The 19461-nt window shown below is 36.1% G+C and overlaps 3 protein-coding genes across 3 annotated transcripts; 1 reads left to right on the top strand and 2 right to left on the bottom strand.

Annotated features, from left to right (window-relative positions):
- Positions 1-1809: 1809 nt before the first annotated feature.
- On the bottom strand, positions 1810-4160 carry LOC142973913 (uncharacterized). The gene is made up of 2 exons (XM_076115947.1): positions 3896-4160; positions 1810-3148 (listed from the first exon to the last, which is right to left on the bottom strand). The coding sequence occupies exons 1-2, from the start codon at positions 4038-4040 to the stop codon at positions 2910-2912; spliced, it is 384 nt and encodes a 127-aa protein (XP_075972062.1). The 5' UTR covers positions 4041-4160; the 3' UTR covers positions 1810-2909.
- A 1001-nt stretch (positions 4161-5161) lies between these two features.
- Positions 5162-16965, top strand: LOC142973779 (uncharacterized). The gene is made up of 5 exons (XM_076115781.1): positions 5162-5300; positions 5512-6168; positions 7815-7878; positions 8525-15008; positions 15128-16965. The coding sequence occupies exons 2-5, from the start codon at positions 5528-5530 to the stop codon at positions 15559-15561; spliced, it is 7623 nt and encodes a 2540-aa protein (XP_075971896.1). The 5' UTR covers positions 5162-5300; positions 5512-5527; the 3' UTR covers positions 15562-16965.
- Positions 16961-19301, bottom strand: Vps51 (vacuolar protein sorting 51). Its single transcript, XM_076115782.1, has one exon. The coding sequence runs from the start codon at positions 19167-19169 to the stop codon at positions 17064-17066; it is 2106 nt and encodes a 701-aa protein (XP_075971897.1). The 5' UTR covers positions 19170-19301; the 3' UTR covers positions 16961-17063.
- Positions 19302-19461: the final 160 nt, after the last annotated feature.

Here is a 19461-nt window from a genome sequence, read left to right as displayed (position 1 = left end):
GACGCGGCCACTTTTATAGACATACAAACAACGAACGCAAAGTACAACTAGACCCCAAACGATTATTAAAATTTGTGAATAGCACAAGTAAATTGTTCTGTGTGGGAATCGAACCTACGGCCTTCCGACGCAACGATAAAGACGGACGTACAGGCATGGCGAACTTAACCACTACGCCACGTAGGCACTTAGGCAGTCGAGTTGTTGAGTAGAGATATTTCATAGATGGCCGGATAGTAGTATTTGAACTGAACGTCTCCGTTCTTTGGCAGGCACATAACAGTCGTTAAGCATTGTCAAAAGCCTCTCTTCGATCCTGGATTGACTACTAACCATACAATGAATAAATGAAATCAGAACTCATTAAGAAGTAGGCTGTAGGTTTCAAGCTATTTTTATCAAGTATAAACCATGGATTATATGGAATTGTATGGTGGTTAGACTGCCTCCTTGGCGCAGTGGTTAAGCTCGCCACGACACTGCGTTGGGAGGTCGTGGGTTCGATTCCCACACGGGACAATTATTTGTGCGATCCAAGAATATGTTGTTTCAGGTTTATTGGTACTTAGTGTCCGTTGTTTGTATTTTTGTAAAATTCGCCGCGACACAAGAGCAATTCTGAGGGCAGGATTTGTCTTAAAAAAAAACTATCGTTACTTAGGCCTTCCTTTGACCCTAGATTGACCATTATAACCATACTATAAATAAAATAAGAACTCATAAATAAGAAAGGCCGTAGGCTACAAGCTATTTTCATCAAACAAAAGCAATGGTTTCTTTGAAAACATGAAGAGCATTACCCTAACGCCCCCTGTCGGTGCACTCTGTATAACAAACATCTTTATAATGAGCTATTTGACTGCATCACACTACAAAATACGTGCTACGAATATGTGACTAAAATTACACGAATTGATATAAATAAGATTTGTATTGTGTTGTCGTAGGTAATGAATATGTCAATGATCAGTACATAAATTCAATTGAATTTATGATACAGTATCGATTAGCCATATAATTATATATACAATGAGGTAGAGCAGTGACATAGAACAGAAATATAGAGGTCTATTAGGCCAGACAGAACCGACGCAGTCGTTATGTATGTATGTATGTAGCTATCTAAATACCCAGCAAAGTAGGTATCCTATTTGTACGGTTCTTCCTCTATATGGTGCGGCTAGCAATGCGTGGATTGATCAAAAATTGGTAGCGTGTTTTCTTTTTTTTAAAGACAACTCCTGCTACAAGATGTGCTCAGGTGTCGCGGGGTCTTTTAAACATACAAACAACGGACACAAAGTACAACTAGACCCGCAGCAATTATTTGAGGATCGCACAAATAATATTGTCGAAGAATCTACATGGAATCTACATTATCATCAAGATAATGAATCGAATCCACGACCTTCCGACGCAATGGTAGCGGCGTGACGACCTTAACCACTCGGGGAGCAAGTACAATCGTCGATCCTGCACCTGCCATCTAACTGGTTGTTTCGGATATACTTAGACACTATTCCTATACAAAGTCCCGTATCGTTGGTCACCAGCTAGCAACATTAGGAGCGACATTGAACTAATGCCATCTATCGGCTGCGCGACAAAACTTCGTCAACACCGCCTATAAAGAACTATGTACTATTCTGCTGTAAGACGATTTTGGATGGATATATGTATTGCTTTTTTTTCTAGAATAAAACAGACAGACGATTTCAGTAACCTATTGCCAGTAGTCGGATACATTACGTTTACTTATTATAACAGTTGCTGAATGAAATAAATAACTAAGCAAAAAAAAACAAAACAGAGTATTAAAAAATCTATTATCATAAAATTCTTATACAATACTTTAGCATAAAAGTAAAATTATTAACAGGTATTGTGAATTAGTACCTAAAAATATCTTACAAACAACTATAAACTTATAGACATCAATCAGTCGGAAAAAAGCCCACAAAATTGCAATCAAAATTTGAAATATCTTTTCAAAGGCATGCTGCATTGCAACTTTTAAGAAGTATAGTCAATTTGAACAAATCCAAAAATTACAGTTTTATTTATTTAATAAAAAAAGTATTTAAAAAATGAAACAATTTCCTGCTTTTTCCTAACACAAACACTTTGTTTTTTTATGACAAAGTTAACAATTTATTTTTCTTCTAAATTGTAAAATATTTATATGAACTATATCTCAACCTATAGAATCAATGTCAAATATATTTATTAGCTATTTCAATCCGGTGGAAGGTATTTATTGTATAACTAAAATTAGGTACATAATCAAGACTTATTATCTATATTTTTTGGCACACATCCAATCATGTTTACATTATACCTGTATGTTTATCACCTATATGATAGGTATACAGCTAATTCACAAATATTCAGTCAGTCTCAAATACTTAATAAAATTATATTATTAAGAAGAAACTCTTGTCATTTATTCACATAAAGAATGTTTCAAAACTTTATTATTACTAATAATTTCCCAGAATTAAAACTAAAAAGGTACTTTGATAGCATATGGATTATTTAAAATGGATAAACATTTTAGTCTTCTAAATATGATGGCAGAAAAAAGGGCTTATTTAACAGTCAAATTATTAAAAACATTTAGAAAATTGGTACAATAATAAGCTTATTAAATTTTATACAATTACTCTAGAAACACGAATTAAGATTGTAGCTACATCTGCTTTAAAAAAAAATAACACAAACCAAAAAACTTTAGAATTTTTTCATTAAAATTTAAGTCAGGCAAAATTATTGAAAACAAATCTAGTTTTGTATTGTTGACAATTATTAAATCTACTTTAATATGACACATTAATCTTTCATGGCAGATTGAGAATGCTTCTACCTACTGGCTGCATAGGCATAGACAACAAAAAAATTAAATTTTGAACTCAAAGAACAAATTGAGTGTCCATAAATTGTTTTTCCATTAACTTCTTCATCTTTTCTGGAATAGGGACTCCGGAATGTGCCGGTTTGGGGCGACGTTTCCATGTAGAGGCTTTCTTAGCACTCTTGGTCACACTGGCAGGTACTGGGGCAGATTTATTCTCTTTAGGCTTAGGAGTCGCTAGTGTTGGGACTGTGCTTGTCCTTTGTCTAGTCATTCTAACTTCTGTTGTGTTAGCAACTGAAATGGAAAGGAGAAAATGTTAGATAATATTAAGATATCTTGGCATTATGATCACAAGATGTTTAATTAAGTAGAAAACACAATCATAAACTGATTGTGACTAACGAATGTAGCAGTATTATGTTGCCTTAATTGTGTATTACAAAAACAAAACCTCGTTATACTTGACTCCTCGATTCATGCTATTTTGCCACTGGTGGGAGAGTCCTATGAAAGTAATACTTTTAAAAGTACATACATGGACAGGTATACAAGACCTTTCAGAAATAGATCAAGTTTGAAACAGAAAAGCAATTGCATAGGTACAGTCGAGTTCTATAATATGTGACCGTGTTGATGAATCAAAAATATATGGACAATGTTAAGTTTCATAAAAATCTAAACAAAATACTTTGAGTCATTGTCTGTAGCAATATATCAGCTTAGCCTTTCTTCCAAGCTATGTTGGAGTCGGCTTCCAGTCTCACAATATTATTGATATTATGTAGTTAGTAGTTACATATTTATGATGTGACAGAATGTAAACATTTTATTACAAGGCAAAGCTGTTTAGATTTTTATGAAACTTAACATTGCCTATATATTTTTGATTCATCAACACGGTCACATATTATAGAACTCGACTGTACCTACTATGATGCCTTACATCACCTCTTATAGTGATTTCAGCGATACAGTCCTAAGGACTTTTTACAACAGATGGATAGAAATAATCCACACAAACACGGGTAAAAAGCTACTTACTCTTCAAAGGCGTCTTCTCAACAGTCTTCTTCATCAAATTAGTTTTCTTGATCGCCCCAATAGGTGATGCTCTGCCTTTCGCAGGCATCTCTTTTACAGTGCGTTGCACTTTAGTCGTAGCTTTAGGAGTTTCTCGGGGCGCCATTCTGCAGTATTTATTATATTTTTAAGAAAATAATAACTAACATAAAATAAACTACGTTTTAATCAAAGCGTCAAGCCACTTTTCAAAAATAACGAGCATCAATTTTGACAACAATGTGGATTTGACACTTCTGACAGACACGCTGTGTGCGTTTGCAAAGTTCCTTAAGAAGCTTAGATTTTCCTGCTTCAATCACTGAAAGTGCAATAAAATAAATACCTTGAATTTAAGAACCAATTAAATTGTGTTTAAATAGCATAACAAAATATGTGAAATAACTAAATTTATTTAACTCTTTTAATGTGACAGTTATTGATCATTGGGTAATATCTTCATGGGGTCAAATTAAAATAGGGAATTGTATAAATATACAAGTAAATATAGAATTAGCTTATTCTTCATGAAACTAGCATGCAATATACTTCTTATATTTATATACATGAAATTATTTACGTAGTTACTTACTGCTGCTAATACTACGTCTCAACTCATTTATTCATTAAAATATTATCAGTCCTTAGATAACTGCAATTAGATACTAATTATGATAACCTGTTCCTGTCTGTATGCTTTTAATTACTAAGAATTTGGTCTCAAAGTTAATACTTAGATACTTGTGCTTTACATTTACAGTGAAGCTAGTAAACCTTGGTATTTTGATAAGAAGAATGAGCGCGAATTTGAAATAAATGTGTTTCAATTAATTTTAGCAAATAAAAACATCCTAAGGTAATAATAGTAATTAATATCTGGTGACTTATCTAATTGATAGTATCTTTAACGCAAGGTTACTTTATTTGTGATAAATACGGACTTAAATACTTTCATAACCACATCGGTCATTGACTCTGCCAAGCAATAGGTATTTTGCATTATCAGCAGCATCCATTACAGCGTGAAAATTATTGCCAGTGGACTAAAAAGTAATATAGTAATTGCAATATTATTTATTTTTATTTAATTATGCTTATTACGCTACGTACGAAGTAGCTACATGAAAACATTCCAAAAACCATGAAATATAACTGTATAAAGAGAGCTAATTTCCGTAAAAAATGTATTTTGCCATTTTTTTGTTAACTTAATGACATGCAAAATAACGGCAACATCGCTATTTGGCGTCCATCTTTAATCTTTTGATGTGTTGTGTTATTTTAACAAAATTGTAATAAATTGTTAATGTAACTTCTGTAATAAAATTAATACATAAATTGTATTCAAGAGTTTTCTCTGAGAGCTAATTTGTTAAATATTAACTTGGTACGATGTGATTTATTACATTTTTATCGAAAGTGTCACAGTATCATTATCGTTTGTTCTAAAAGTTTCACTGTTCTTTGCTATTGACCTAGGTGCTAATTAATTGACCAACCTTCAAATGTTTTCATTAGCTTTCTTATAATCGATGAAGTGTATTCTCGGTGATTATAAGTTGCATTGTAACTAAATTGTCGTTTTCCTGTTGTCGTAGCCGATGAAGTGTGCAAATGGATAGGCTGAGCCAGTTGAGGGGAGAGGCGGGGGGTTCGGGAGACTCCACACTGGACACCACGTCCCCGCCGAGCGAGGCCTTCATGACCGCTAACGAGAGCTCGTCCAAGTACTATTCTCTGTCAGAAGTGGAGACTACATTCGATATTTCGAAAGATGTGTCTCTGGCCAGCACGACAGCAGACGCCGAAGGTACTATGACGAACGCTGATGAGTTGATATCGAACCTGTCACCTATTGGGAAGAAGAGTGATGTTTTAGATAGCTACAAAATTGATACTCAGATAGAGGCGGCAAACATATTATCTGGTGGTGTTGCTATATTTGATGATAACGACAACTCTTATGATGGTCATGAGCTTGTGATTGACGATAACGTGGAGTTTGATGACAAGTCTAGCTCGAGGGATATAAAAACTGATGATAATATGATAGAGTCTAGTCTTATAAGTGAAGAGGCGGATATAGCAAGTAAAGATACAGAAGTGGTGCTACAGATTGATGGTAAAAATGTGGATGCTATAGACATTGGGAATGGTTTATACTTGTACAGGAAGGAAGGACAAGAGGAACTAGCTGCTGTTCAGATTATAGATGATGATCAGCAACAACCTAGTTTTAAGTTCCTCAAAGTACGGTGAGTTTGTGATGATTTTTTTATCTATTATTTTAAACTTTATGTACAATTATAGTGGTATAGGCAGATTTATGCCTGGTTTCTGAGGCACATTTAGTGGTGGTTTATCTATTCACTTGTTTATATGAACTTAAATGCTATTGAACATAATGTAGCTCAGACACTGGGGGTGAATGCATCAGGGCATTCTCTACCACAAATATTCAGAAATAAATCTATTCTGATTAACTTTATAGTGTTAGTCTAAATATAGGAAAATTGGGCCACTGATCTGATTCTAATAAGATAATATTGGTTAAATATTATAGTAGGAAAGGTTAACCATATTATTGGCAGTATTTGACCTACATTATTTACTAGTAAGAAACTAAATGAGATAAACAGATAAATATTTTCTTAATACTTACAAAAGTGTCATTAAAATGGTATACCATTTAATTAATTATTGATATTTGCATAAAAAAATAATATTGTTAGTGGATAACAGAAAAAAATTAGCATATTTTTAATTTTAAAACCAATGTTATTCTGGTTTGTGCTCTATTAATCATAAACAAAATATTTTTTAATCAACAATAACAGAACCTTTTTATATACTACTTTATATCAAGCTGTGAAAACAAGCATGTGTATTTATGTAAATATATTGTTTACATATTCATTCATGCTTTAGCAGCAAATTATCAGATTTAAACAGGCAATTTTCACTTGTATACTAGTAATGACAATAGCCAATAAACAGAGCAACATTTGTACACAAACAGTATTACTTTACATGCTATTTAAGAAAGCAGCCATTTGTAACCATTAGCAATTACTTTCAAATGATTTTTAAAATTGATAAGCAGTGTTGTGTTGTAATATGTAAGAAACAAAGTATAGAAATATGGATATTATGATATGAATACAAGTACAATTGGTTGTTGAATACAAGTTGGGAATCCGAAGCTGTAAGTGCAGGTTTAGTGTTGCGGGTCAGAGGCTTGATTTCTCTAATTTTTTGATATGACTGAGTTAAAAATAGTCTTTAATGTAAATTTTACAAAAGAATATAATGTATAGTATAAGCTGAACTTTTAAGTTGCAAAAATGAAGCTATTAGATTAGCTGAATGAAATGTTAATTAGGATCCTTTTTAAGTTGTGTATGGTAAGCATCAAAGTATGTAAATATACTTTGTATATGCATGTACTTATCATACAATTTTTGGCGCGTAATAAGCACGTTCGCGTCAAATCTCGCGTGTCGTCGACGCCTGTATATTTCGTATTAGTATAAACGCAATTTCTTGTCTGCTTGTATTCTATAACCAAACTAGTAGTGGAGCTACGCGTTTTGTAGTAAATGTCGTGTGAGCGCGTAGCACGTAAGTTCAAACGCCATAATAATACAATAATTACGCACAGTTTCACTCACTAAATAATTACTTGTTAGCTTACCAGCTGTAATTTTGACAGTTGGTATCCTACAGTTATTTGTCCCTTTATCTAGCAGACAAGTTATCTGATACTTATTCATAAGTTATAAAACTGGCCATAGATGGGAAAAGGATACAGTAATATTGTTTTGTGTATAAAAGTTAGCAGATAAAATTAAAATTATCTCAAATGGTAGTAAAAATGTTAAGTTTATTTGTTTATTTTCAGTGAGAATGCTGAAGGAAGTCTAGAAGTATATGAAGAAATAGAAATAGAAGTACCAAAAGAAGTGGTAAGATTTTTTGTAATTTACATGCTTAATAATAAGTTTGCGGGTTTAGATATTTCGACATTCACAACATTAGATCTATGCCATAATCTTTTCCCCTACTGCAAGGTTTGTCATTGCAATAGGCTGCTTGCATGAATGGCTCCCATATAACATAGGCATTTTTAAAGATATCAAGGTATAACTGTATCATATAATTAATATGTAAACAAAGATTAATTATTCTGAGCTAAGATTATCATACTTCTCCATCAAGCATGAAAAGACAAAACAAGTTAGGTATTTATATTATATAATAAATATAGCAGATAAGTGATGGATTGTGGATTAAAATATCTTATAATGGTTAATGTGGTGTTTTTATCTTGTGGTTTACTATAGTAATGTTTTATTCAATAGTCAATTAATACACTATGCTCTTCCAATAAAGCATATTAAATTAATATTATTATGATGTTCTTATTAATGATCCTCAAGCCCAGTTTTATATATAGTAACTTAAATTTATGTGCCATTCAAGGAAATTCCCAGTAAACCAAATACTTATTTAAAATAACAATACTCTTTACCATTGATATCAACAATACTTATGATAACCATTGATAAATGTTTCCTTATACAATATTAACGAAATAAACTTATATTTCAGCCTGCTAAGGAGGGAAAAACGGCTGATAAAAATACGTCATCTCATGTGCCTATAAAGGATATCAATAAGGTCATTAGTGATTCAACCGGCAACAAAGTTGCTGAACGAAAAATTAAGACTCCGAGGAAAGAACCAACTTCAACAACAGTTGAGGTAGAAGCTGAGAGCAAAGAAACAACTCCAGACAGCAAGTCAGAAGTCAATTTGAATGGGAAAATGATGAAGTTTAGCGAATCGAGGAAATCGCCTGTTATCGGCAGCTTTACACCTATGACATATCATTCAACCCCTAACAAAGAAGGTATACCGTTAACTAAGACTATGGTGGACCAACAACTACATCCTAACAGGCATTCAGACCTGTCTAACGTGAAAAAGACTATAGAAGTACACACAGACAGCAGTAAACAAAAATCTGTTGATACACCAACTAAGAAAGATGATGACAATAAATTAAATGAAATTACTAGTACAGAAAAAGAAATTATTATTGTTGAGCCAAGTGATAAAGATATATTCATAGTCGATGGTAAAGAATCAAATACTATCGAAATAAAGGAAAACAGTGTAGTATCTGACGAACTGAAACAATTAGAGATAAGTTTACCTGAAGACAAATTTGATGATAAAATTATTGAACAAGGTAATAAAGTCGTAGAAGATAGTCAAGAACAAAGCGAAGTTCCAATGGAACAGGATAATGCGATAGATTCTACTGAATCTGAGGTGGCCAAAGTTGTTGATGATAATAAAAGTGATAAAGATGATGATTTAGTAATTGTTGAAGAAAAAGTGGCTGAGAAAAGCGAAACTGAAACTAAAATGGATGTTGAAAGTCCAGTTACAGAGCAAGCTAAAGTCGAGGTTACCAAAGTTGATAGTGAACCAAAAGTTGTGGAAAGTAAAGATGAAGAATCAATGGAAATTGATGATGATTCTCAGTTAACTATTGTTGAAACTGTTCCATGTGTTGAAGAAATTAAAGTGCAAGATAATACTCAAGAGAAAGAGATAAAAAATGTTGAAGTCTCTGTTCCTCCTAAGGTCGATGAACCTAAGGTTACTGAAACCATTTTGATCGAAGATGACGATGATGATCTTAGTATTGTGGAGAAGGTTGAAGAAAGTAAAGAAAAACCTAAGGAAGACATTATTTCGAGTGAAAGAACTGAACCAAAACCAGCAAGTGATAAAGTAGAATCACCGAAAACAGTAGAAATTGACTCAAAAGTTGATGCAGATAAGCCAAATGTTGAAAAGCCTGTTGAAAAAACTCCCGAAAGTGCTGATAAAACTCCAGTTGAAGAAAAGAAACAGGCTGATTCAACATCATCAAATCCTATAATAAAACCAGACTCTAATAAAGAAACCATCATAGTTCCAGACGTGAAAAAGGACTCTCCTAAACCTTCGACAGAAATTAGTGAAATCAAAAAAGATGCGGTACCAACTGTAGCAGATAAACCTAAAACAAGTCCAGAAACTGCTATACCCAAACCTATAGTACTCAAAAAGAGTGACACACCACCAGAGAAGAGTAAAGTACTGCCAAAAGAAACTACTTCTAATGAAGTAAAGAATAAAGTCGAAGTTCCCAAAACGGATGCTAAACAAATTGTTAAAGCACCTGAGCCTTTGAAAGTAGAAATTACTAAAGAACCAATAAAACACGTAGCTATCGCCAACATATCACCAATATTGGACCAAAAGCAATCAAAAGTTGCGCCAAAGATTCCTGAGACTACACAAGTGCCAGATAAAATTGAAATAAAAACAACACCTGTTCACAATATAACTACAAAAGTTGTCGAACAAAAATCTGAAGGTAAAGTTCTAGAAAAATCTCCGAGAAAGGAAATTGTAAAAGCAATTGAGACTCCCGTGTCACATTTACAAGTTGACAGTAGTGTTAACATCACACAGGTAACGAAATATAAAAAACCAAATGTGGTAGAGAAACCAAAATCTGATATACCACAGCCTATAAAAGTAGTAGCAGTTGAGAAACCGAAATCAGATATTCCGCAGCCTATAAAATTACCAGTTGAGAAAACTCAACCTGCTATCAAACCTAGCCAAAGAGAGGAAAAGAAAGACATAGTCAAACCAAAAGAAGTGAGTGAGAAAGGTAAAATTGATATGGAAATAACTAAAGTGCCAAAAGTAGAGCCCGCTAAAATTGTGAAGCAAGATGTTAGCAGTACATCTAAAGTAAGTCAGGTTAAGAAAACTGACGCAAAAGATAAGAAAGAAATGCCTAAAGTCGTTGAATCTAAACCTATAAATAACAACCACGCAGCTGCAGTGCCTTTTGGAAAATGGACTGAGGCTAACAGACAAGAATTCCTTAACAAATTCAAAACGAAGGCGTCAGTAGCTTCGACTAATAGTAACCAACTTAAAAACTCTAATGATTTGAACAGAAGAGACGTTTTGAAAAAGATTGACAGTCAACGTCAAACGAGTAATGCCTTATCGAAGATCCAGGAAGCTAATAAACCTGCTATGAAGACGGAAACCGCTGCGTTTTCTAACAAACCCAATGTTATAAGCAAGACCGTTCCTGAAAAACCTCAGAAACCTGAGCCTGAAGTGAAAACTAAAGCGCCTGTTGCTAAAACAGCTACTAAAGTTGAAGTTGTACCTAAGACTGAGAGTGAACCGGCACAGACTACCACAGTTACGTCTTCTAAGAAGGAAGGAGGGCAAAGGCCGGAGCTTGTACAAAATTTGATTGATAAAACGATTGAAGATATGATACATAGAACGGTAGCAACGCCTAAGGCACAAGAGGAAGCGAAACAAAATGCTTCTAAGGAACCTAGCGCTTCGAAACCCCAACCAACTTATCAACCAATTGAACAAGCTACTTTAGACGCGATTGAAATGAAAATGAATGAATTACATGGTATTCCATTCATAGAACGTCCACCTCACGAATTGCCTGTAGTCCACAAGCCAGAAGTTATTAAAAGTTACTCCAAAATCGAAAAAGAAAAGGCTCCAATCCAGAATAAAACGACGAAGATACCGAATCTCTTACCTTTCCCGAATAAAACACAAACGAAATCTGTGAAAGACAGTGTTATAGAAGTTGATTCTGAAGACGAGATTATAGAACACGAGCCTATTACTGGCGACATTGAATTGAATAAGAAAGCTCAAACACCGAAACCTGCAGCCAAGGAGAAATTACCTACAAACATAGCACAAGAAAAACATACAAGTGATCCTAAAAAAGAAGCAATAATCACTGAGAAAGATTTCGACAAATTCGCTCGAAGAAATTCTATGACTTATGAAAATTGTCTCACTGTTAATTTCGATGGGAAAGAAACTCACAATGTGTTCCAAACTGTGGTAGAAAAAGAGCCGGCTCCTAAGAATTATTCGAGGAACGATACAGCCCGAGGCGAGCCTAAAGCAAAACTTCCATATAAATATCAAAACGTGCGTCCGAATCCTCAACTAAAAGTACAACCGGTAACTAAAGTACCTGCAGCTAACGACGACGCGAGTCGAAATCAATCAAAGTTGCAAAAAGCATACCATTCAGCTTTGACAGCCAAACGTCAGATGACAACTGACCCTATTACTATCATAGAAGATCAGCCTGTCAAAGTGGTGTATATGGAAGCCCCTGATTACGTTCCCACACAGCTAAATGTTCAGGGCCAAGATCTATCTCCGGCGAAAAAGGTCCCTGATAACGAACATACAGTTAGCACTTGCGACTCTTTGGAATCAGACACACTGGATTCCATCGAGGATGTGAAGGCACAGGAAGAAGTGAAAACTAAGACTAAACATCAAAGAAAGCAAGTTTTAACACCCGTTGAGGAACCGGAATTAGAACTTATTGAGCCAAGGGATTTGGGTATTGAAATATCTCCTAAAAAGAAGCGTAGGACCGACGATGATAGAACGGATAAAAACTTGAAATATCCTATGCGAAAGAAGTTCTATTTACTCGGTTCTGGCGCCATCGCTGATGAGAAAGTGACGAATCCTGTAGAAATTATGAAAAATCCCTTGAAAGAAACCGTTAACCTCAATGATAATGGCGTTGCGCATAAGAATCCGGTGTCTGCATTGGATAGTCTGGTCAAAGCAGCTGAGTTGATCGAAACACAAACCGAGAATATCAATACTACTATGTCTATGAACTCTGACAGTCAGTCGAGTACCCCTGTGAAGAGGGGACGAGGAAGGCCAAGGAAATATCCATTACCTGACGGATCATCTGATAACAGTAAAAATTCATCGCCCAGTCCTCAAAAAAGGCCGCGATTAATCGACGCCAAAGCTCCTAAAAGCGTCACACTCACAGACGATTCCGACAGTGATGGTGATGGAGCAATTATCAAAGAAAACTGGACAATGGGCAAAATTAATGAGAATATTGTTTGCCCTATTTGTAACAAGCTGTTCAGAACTGAGAACGTCGTGTTCAAACATGTTAAGCACTGCACCGGCCCGTCACCGAGCAGATCTGACTCGGACAAGAGGAGCCCGCGCAGAATGAGACTATCACAGGACTATGACACAAAGTCCAGTGAGAGCAAGTCCGATGATATGGACATTGATGACGATAAGCCGTTATCTACAGTTGTTACGAAAGAAACACCCAAGAAACGCAAATCCAAAGATTATGTAACTAAATCTGAAGAGAAAGACGACATAATCGTCATCGAAGACACGCCGCCAGTCAAGCCGAAGGCCGAGAAACTTGAGGAACGGAAAACACATGAATCTAGAAAACCACGCTCCAAGATACCGAACAAAAATAATGATTTAGTTTGTGAATTCTGTGGCAAAACGTTCAGGCAGCTATCATACCTCGTCAGTCATAAGCTACAACATAAGAAAGCGGAAAAAGTAGAGCCAAAGAAAATTGAGAAAGAAGCTCCTGTTACTAACAAATCAGTGTACAGCTGTGAAGTTTGCAAGAAGGAGTTCAGGAAATTGCATCATTTAGTTCAACACCGGATTATTCACAACCCTAGCTCAGTACCAGCGAGATCTTCGCGGAAGAGTTCGGAACAATCGGATACTAAAGTTAAAGAGCCGAGTACATCGAAACATACTGATGATCCTAGCGCAGGCTTCCGCTGCGAGCCTTGCGACAAATCGTTCAGAAAACTCCATCATTTAGTAGAGCACAGAGAAACACACGACGGTATAAATAGGCAGAAGACTACTACAACCACAACGCAGAGTAAAGAAGAGAAACCGGTTGAAAAACCAGTCACAATACATCAGTGTGATGTTTGCAAGAAAACATTTAGAAAACTGCAGCATTTGAGTGAACACAAGGAACAACACGTGGAGACAAGCTCAGAGAAATCTGACGACAAGAGTGTTAAGAGCTCACTCTCCACTAGAGATATAATACACGAGTGTTCTCTGTGTTATATGGTGTTCCCGAACGAACATTCACTGACGAAACACACGATCATTTGTCAAAGGAAGAAGAGACAGTCGAAACTGTTGAAAACTACAGAAGAGACGGAAGGCGGTGACGACGTAACTGAAATCACTTCACCTGAAGAAAAGATCGAAATCCTAGATTCACCAACGCCTTTAGCTGAAGATCCTAAGAAAGATGAACAAAAGCAGGAAGTTGTCGAAAAGGTTGAAATATCTAAAGACAAACCAGCGATCAAGGAGAAAACAGAGGTGGTGAAGGAAAAATCGGTGGAGCCAGTTAACAAAGTAGAGAAGGCTCCACCAAAAGTAGAAGCACGAGCCCCAGAAGTACAAGTGCCTCCTGCAAAGAGGGACTTCGTGGAGACTGAGACTGTTAAAACGCAAGCAATATCTGAAGTGCCCGAAAAGATAAAGAAAATTGAAGAAAAGGAGCCTGTCAAGATTCATGAGACGCCTAAGAAAAAAACGCCGCTGAAGGATAAGACTGCGAGTGCGAGCAAACGCCTTAAAACTACAGCCGCTCCTCCACCCGTGGCAGAGGTGAAGCCGGCGGTGGAGTCGAGTGACGACGACGACGTGCGGTACATGCTCAACCCTAACTTTAAACACGAAGATGTGACAGAAGAGAAAGTGTTTATGAAAGTCAGAGCCAAGAAGCGCAGCTCCCTCCAAATAGAACGACCAAATTCCAAAGACTTAGTGAAGAGAAGAACTTCATTACAACACCCCCCTAAAATACCGCGTCTAAAGTCAAAAGCGATCGAACCAAACCCGGCCGCAGTCAAAAAAGAAGCCAAAACCCCTAAGTTAGAACCAGTGCCTTCTACAGATTCCGACGATAGTGAAACTACTAAATACTCTTTTCCATCAAACCTTTCCGAAAAACCAACGAAATCCGCACAAGAACGAACACCTAAAGATACCGAGAAGAAGACTCCGAAGAAGTCGTTAGCCGATAAGAGAAAGTCTTTAAGTGGAATAGCTAAGAGGAAATCATTGGGGAAGGCCGCCACAGCCAGGCACAAAGCTTCAACTTTGAAACAAGTGAGAAAACGTGAGTAACCAATTTTCTTAAATATTGTAGTTTTCTAATTAATGAGTCATGAGTGTTGATAGTTTCTCAATCAACTTACTAGTATGGTACTTAATAGAGATTTTGTTCTGTTTCTGCAGGCACGTTGGACGTGGAGCACCGCTGCGACTGCGGGCAGCTATTCAGCAGCGCCGCGCTGCTGTCGCGCCACACGACGCTGGCCCACACGCCGCCGCGGATACGACGCAGACGATCTCCGTCGCCCGAGCCCAAGCCCGTTATCAAGCCACCACCGCGCAAGTCCAGCGCTGCGGACAAGCCCAAGAAGTCGCCCGCGGCACGGAAGTCGAGCGCTCGAAGCGACAGCAGCGCGTCGACGAGCACAAAGCCGAACAAAAGCGACACCAAACCGGGCAAGAAATCCATCGACAAGGAGATGAAGTCCCCGAGCGAGCGGAAACCTAAGCCCGAGAAGAGTGAGGCGAAGTCCAGCGTCAAGCCGCGGAGAACGGGCGCGCACCGCGGAGTGCCCGTGCCGGAGAAAATGAGAAAACTGATGCAGAAAAATAAGTAAGGTAATCGAACTGTTTTACTGCGTAAGTTTCCTATAGATATATTGGTTCGTGTTACGAAGCTGGACTGAATAAATTGTTCTCTGAACGAGATATATTTGTGCGAATCGCTAGTTAGATGAAATCACGCATCACGACGCTCACAATAACGTAACAAACGGACCATTTGTTAAATAAAAATATTTTTACACGTTCGATGATACGATAATGCATCAACAACAATATTTTTATCGTGAGTCGGTTAGATTCGATGATCTTGTCTATATGTAAATGAGAACTTAAAATAAGTATATTTTGTCAATTTGTTCTAGAGTTTAGATATTATGTATGTATAAGAGTAAATATTTATGTTTTATTAGATCTAGGTGTAAGATTTTCATTGGCATTATGTTTGGTTAGCATACTGTAATTTCAGTTAAACTGTAAATGTACGGCTTTCGATGATTTCTTCGTTTCGAGCCTAAAATATAGTTGCGAGAAGGTGCAAACTTATGTTGTAAAATGATATAATAGTAACAGATATGTTCTTAGTGAGGTTTACGAATATTGGTGGGATTTATGAGCTTATTAATAAATTGTTTTAAATATTCATTTGAAAGGAATTGTAATATAAAATGCTATAATGAATTCATGAGCTTCCCAATCACGGAGTTTGGGTTAATTAGTGCTTCGTAGTATGTTTTCATCATTATTATAAGGGATTAGAGGAATTTGTGAATCAGATTTTTTCTGATTGATTGTTGTGTAAGAGATAAACAAACCTCGATTTGGATATATTTAGACTTTGGGAATGTCATTCCAAAGTGACTATTTTATAAATAAAAGTATGTTATTTATAGTTCATTACCAATAACCATTACCATGTTGTTGAGATTTATGCAGTTGTTTTACCATGCAGTTAATTAAGTTTCTTCTCATTGTACACTTGGTTTGGCACTTATTCAAAACTGATCTGTTAGTGTTGATTTAATAGTGAAATATTAACACCTTCTGTTCTGAACATCACAGGTTGAAGTTTACTAGCCTATACAACCTATACATATTATTAGATAGCATCATGTTTGCTGAATTTTAAAAGTGTGCTGACATGATTCGTGAGTCTGTGAGTGATCATACAATGACACTCCCCAAATTAATAGTAAACTAGGACCAAAATATATCAATTTCTCTGTTTCTAATGGTAATAATATATTATGTTGTTTTTAATTTTAAATGATGTTTATTCTACTCTCGTGACTAACAGTGTAAAATGTAATTAACTGCTAAAATATAAAAGAGTAGTCTTATTGTGAGATTTATGTTTTAGAAGCATTTAACATAAAAATTTTATATATGTAGATGATATCATTATTTTTAATATGATGATGCAATTTTGATTAATGGGTTATAAATAAATTGTCTAAAATTTAAAACTACTTTTATTTAGATTCATAATAATACAGTACACTTTTTAAATATATTAGACCAATTTATACATAATACATCTCATAACTAATTTACTTTTCTATCCTCTTTCACATATAATATCTACAATACTAGGCTCCATTAGTTGTGGGTCGACACATCTCAGCTGTGCGGACGCTAAAGCATCTTCCAAAAGAGCATTCAGTAACCTTTCATCATTGCCCATACAAGACAGCCTCTGTTGCAAGAAATGTACATCAACTTGCAACTGCTGTAAACCATGTTTACCAAATGTACGTAATCTTACACATTCGACTAACGCCTTCAGAGCTACTTTTAACGCTCCATTAGACAAGGCAGCTCTGTCAGCGCCGGCGGGACTGAAAACCTCAATCCGTTCCGAGAATATTCTATTCAAAGGTGAGAATGATGAAGGAGCACGAGACCAAATAGTGCGTCGACTGGAATCACTAGAAGGTTTGATACTAGTCGGGAACAATTGCGAAGCAGCACTGTCCGCGCTTGCCAATGTTTCTACAACTCTTCGACACACAGCCCTCGGTCCTCTCGGCTCGGGTGCTCTCAACCAATCCCTTGCTAGTACAGACACTCTCAACATCTGTGCAGCAGTCTGTCCAATGAATACCACTTCGGAATCCAAAGCTGCTTGAGCAGCAGTGGACAGGTGCACCATTATACTATTAGTATCTCGATTTTCAACTGTCAATCCAGGAGCAGATTCTTCAAGAAGCTTCAACAGATGAGTGTGTAAAGTATTCACACCACTTTCTTGCATCTCCAAACATAATTTAGCTAAAATAAGTAATAATTCAAATGGAATGTTATTGTTTGATGTCTGTAAACAGGCCATCTTTTTCACCATATCTGATAAATTAACCATTGTTTCTGTGATGACTTTCCAACAGGTATCAGCAACGGCTTTAGCACACCATGGTTTCAGACCAAATGATAGATTGTTCTGTAAGAAAGCCATGAGATCTAATAATGATGCTTGGACCTTCTGCATCAAATATACTTGTAAAGAATTAAGTATGTCCTTCAGATCTGTAGTGTCTGTTCCTTTGCTTGCCAAAGATTGTCTCACTTTAGTCAAACTATCTTTGAACTGAGTTTGGATAGACTGGTACTGTATTTTAGCCTTATGATTAATACATTGGATCACAACATCTATAGCTTTATTAGACATTGTATCACTTGAAATAATCTCAGTCATAGCCTGTAGCTTCCTAAAGAACTTATCAAGGCCCCTGATCAGTATTTCTGTACCAATATTATCAGGTCTTTTGACTACTTCTTCAAACAGATGGAATACTTGCAACATGATTTTGTCTGCAAAATCTGGGATGTTGGTGCTGTCTTTGTCTTGAAACATGTCATGATAGCATGAAATTACTATACCAAGGTCAGCTAGTAGAGTACTGTTGCATTTTTCAACCCATTCTAAGATATCAGTGCTTTCTACCATTGAACTTAGGCCTTGTAAGTGTTGATCTAGTCTGCTTTCAGCACAGCTAAGGAATATGTCTTGAAGTGATGAGTCAGTTTCCTGTAACTGTCTCAACAAGCCTACACTTTCAGCCAACTCCGATGCTGATGTATCTGGACTGAGTAACCTCTCTCTCAAAGTTTTCTTCAAACCATAGATGATTTCTGAACATTCTGTTTGAATGCTTTGGAAAGAAGGTTGATTACCATACTTCTGGAGTACTCTTTGAGCATGAGTGTAGTCGTGGACTGCGTCTACATATCTACCTTCTAAAATAGCTTTGTTCAGTTGTGAAGGTAATAGAAATAAGAATTGTAGTTTGTCTAACAGTTGTCTTGTTCCACATAGTCTACTAACATTGTTGCCGCTTTCTCTGAGAGAATCCGATATCTGAGCGCTAAAAGTAGTAATTTTATTCATATTTTCACTTAATTTGTTCATTTCTTCTTGCATTATTTTGAAATCTGTCCTCATTTTCCGCACAGTTTCCGTCGCAGATATAAACTTGTTGTAGTTCTCGTATACTAGTGTTTGCATCTCTGATTGCAGGAACTGGCTCTGTGTGACTATTTCTGCTTCTTTATCCATGACTTGCTTCAACGTAGCACATTTTAGTAAACAATTTATATACGTGTCGGGGTTGAAGTTGCTCCCGTCGATATCTAGGGGATTTTCCTCTTTTTCCTTAGCTTCAGCCATTGTTAACGAATTTGGTAGAATGCTCCTTTATAAAATAACTCCTTTAGATACTGATATTTAGTTTTATTCTCAAAAACAGTGTTTCATTTTACTGTACACAAAATCGTAGATTCACAGACAGCAGTTGTCATTATTGACATAACTTAGAATGTGCTGACGTTTTCACGTTTCAATTTACGCATTCAGTTTAGTACAGATACTAAGTATGTAAGGACTCAACGTGGAGCTGCAGCGTCGTGATTTGATTTAATTTGGTAAATAAATTATTCTACGTGCTTTAGGTAACTTAGGT

Source organism: Anticarsia gemmatalis, chromosome 6 (genome assembly GCF_050436995.1).
Source record: "Anticarsia gemmatalis isolate Benzon Research Colony breed Stoneville strain chromosome 6, ilAntGemm2 primary, whole genome shotgun sequence".
Classification (NCBI taxonomy): domain Eukaryota; kingdom Metazoa; phylum Arthropoda; class Insecta; order Lepidoptera; family Erebidae; genus Anticarsia; species Anticarsia gemmatalis.
This window is presented reverse-complemented; position numbering and strand designations above follow the sequence as displayed.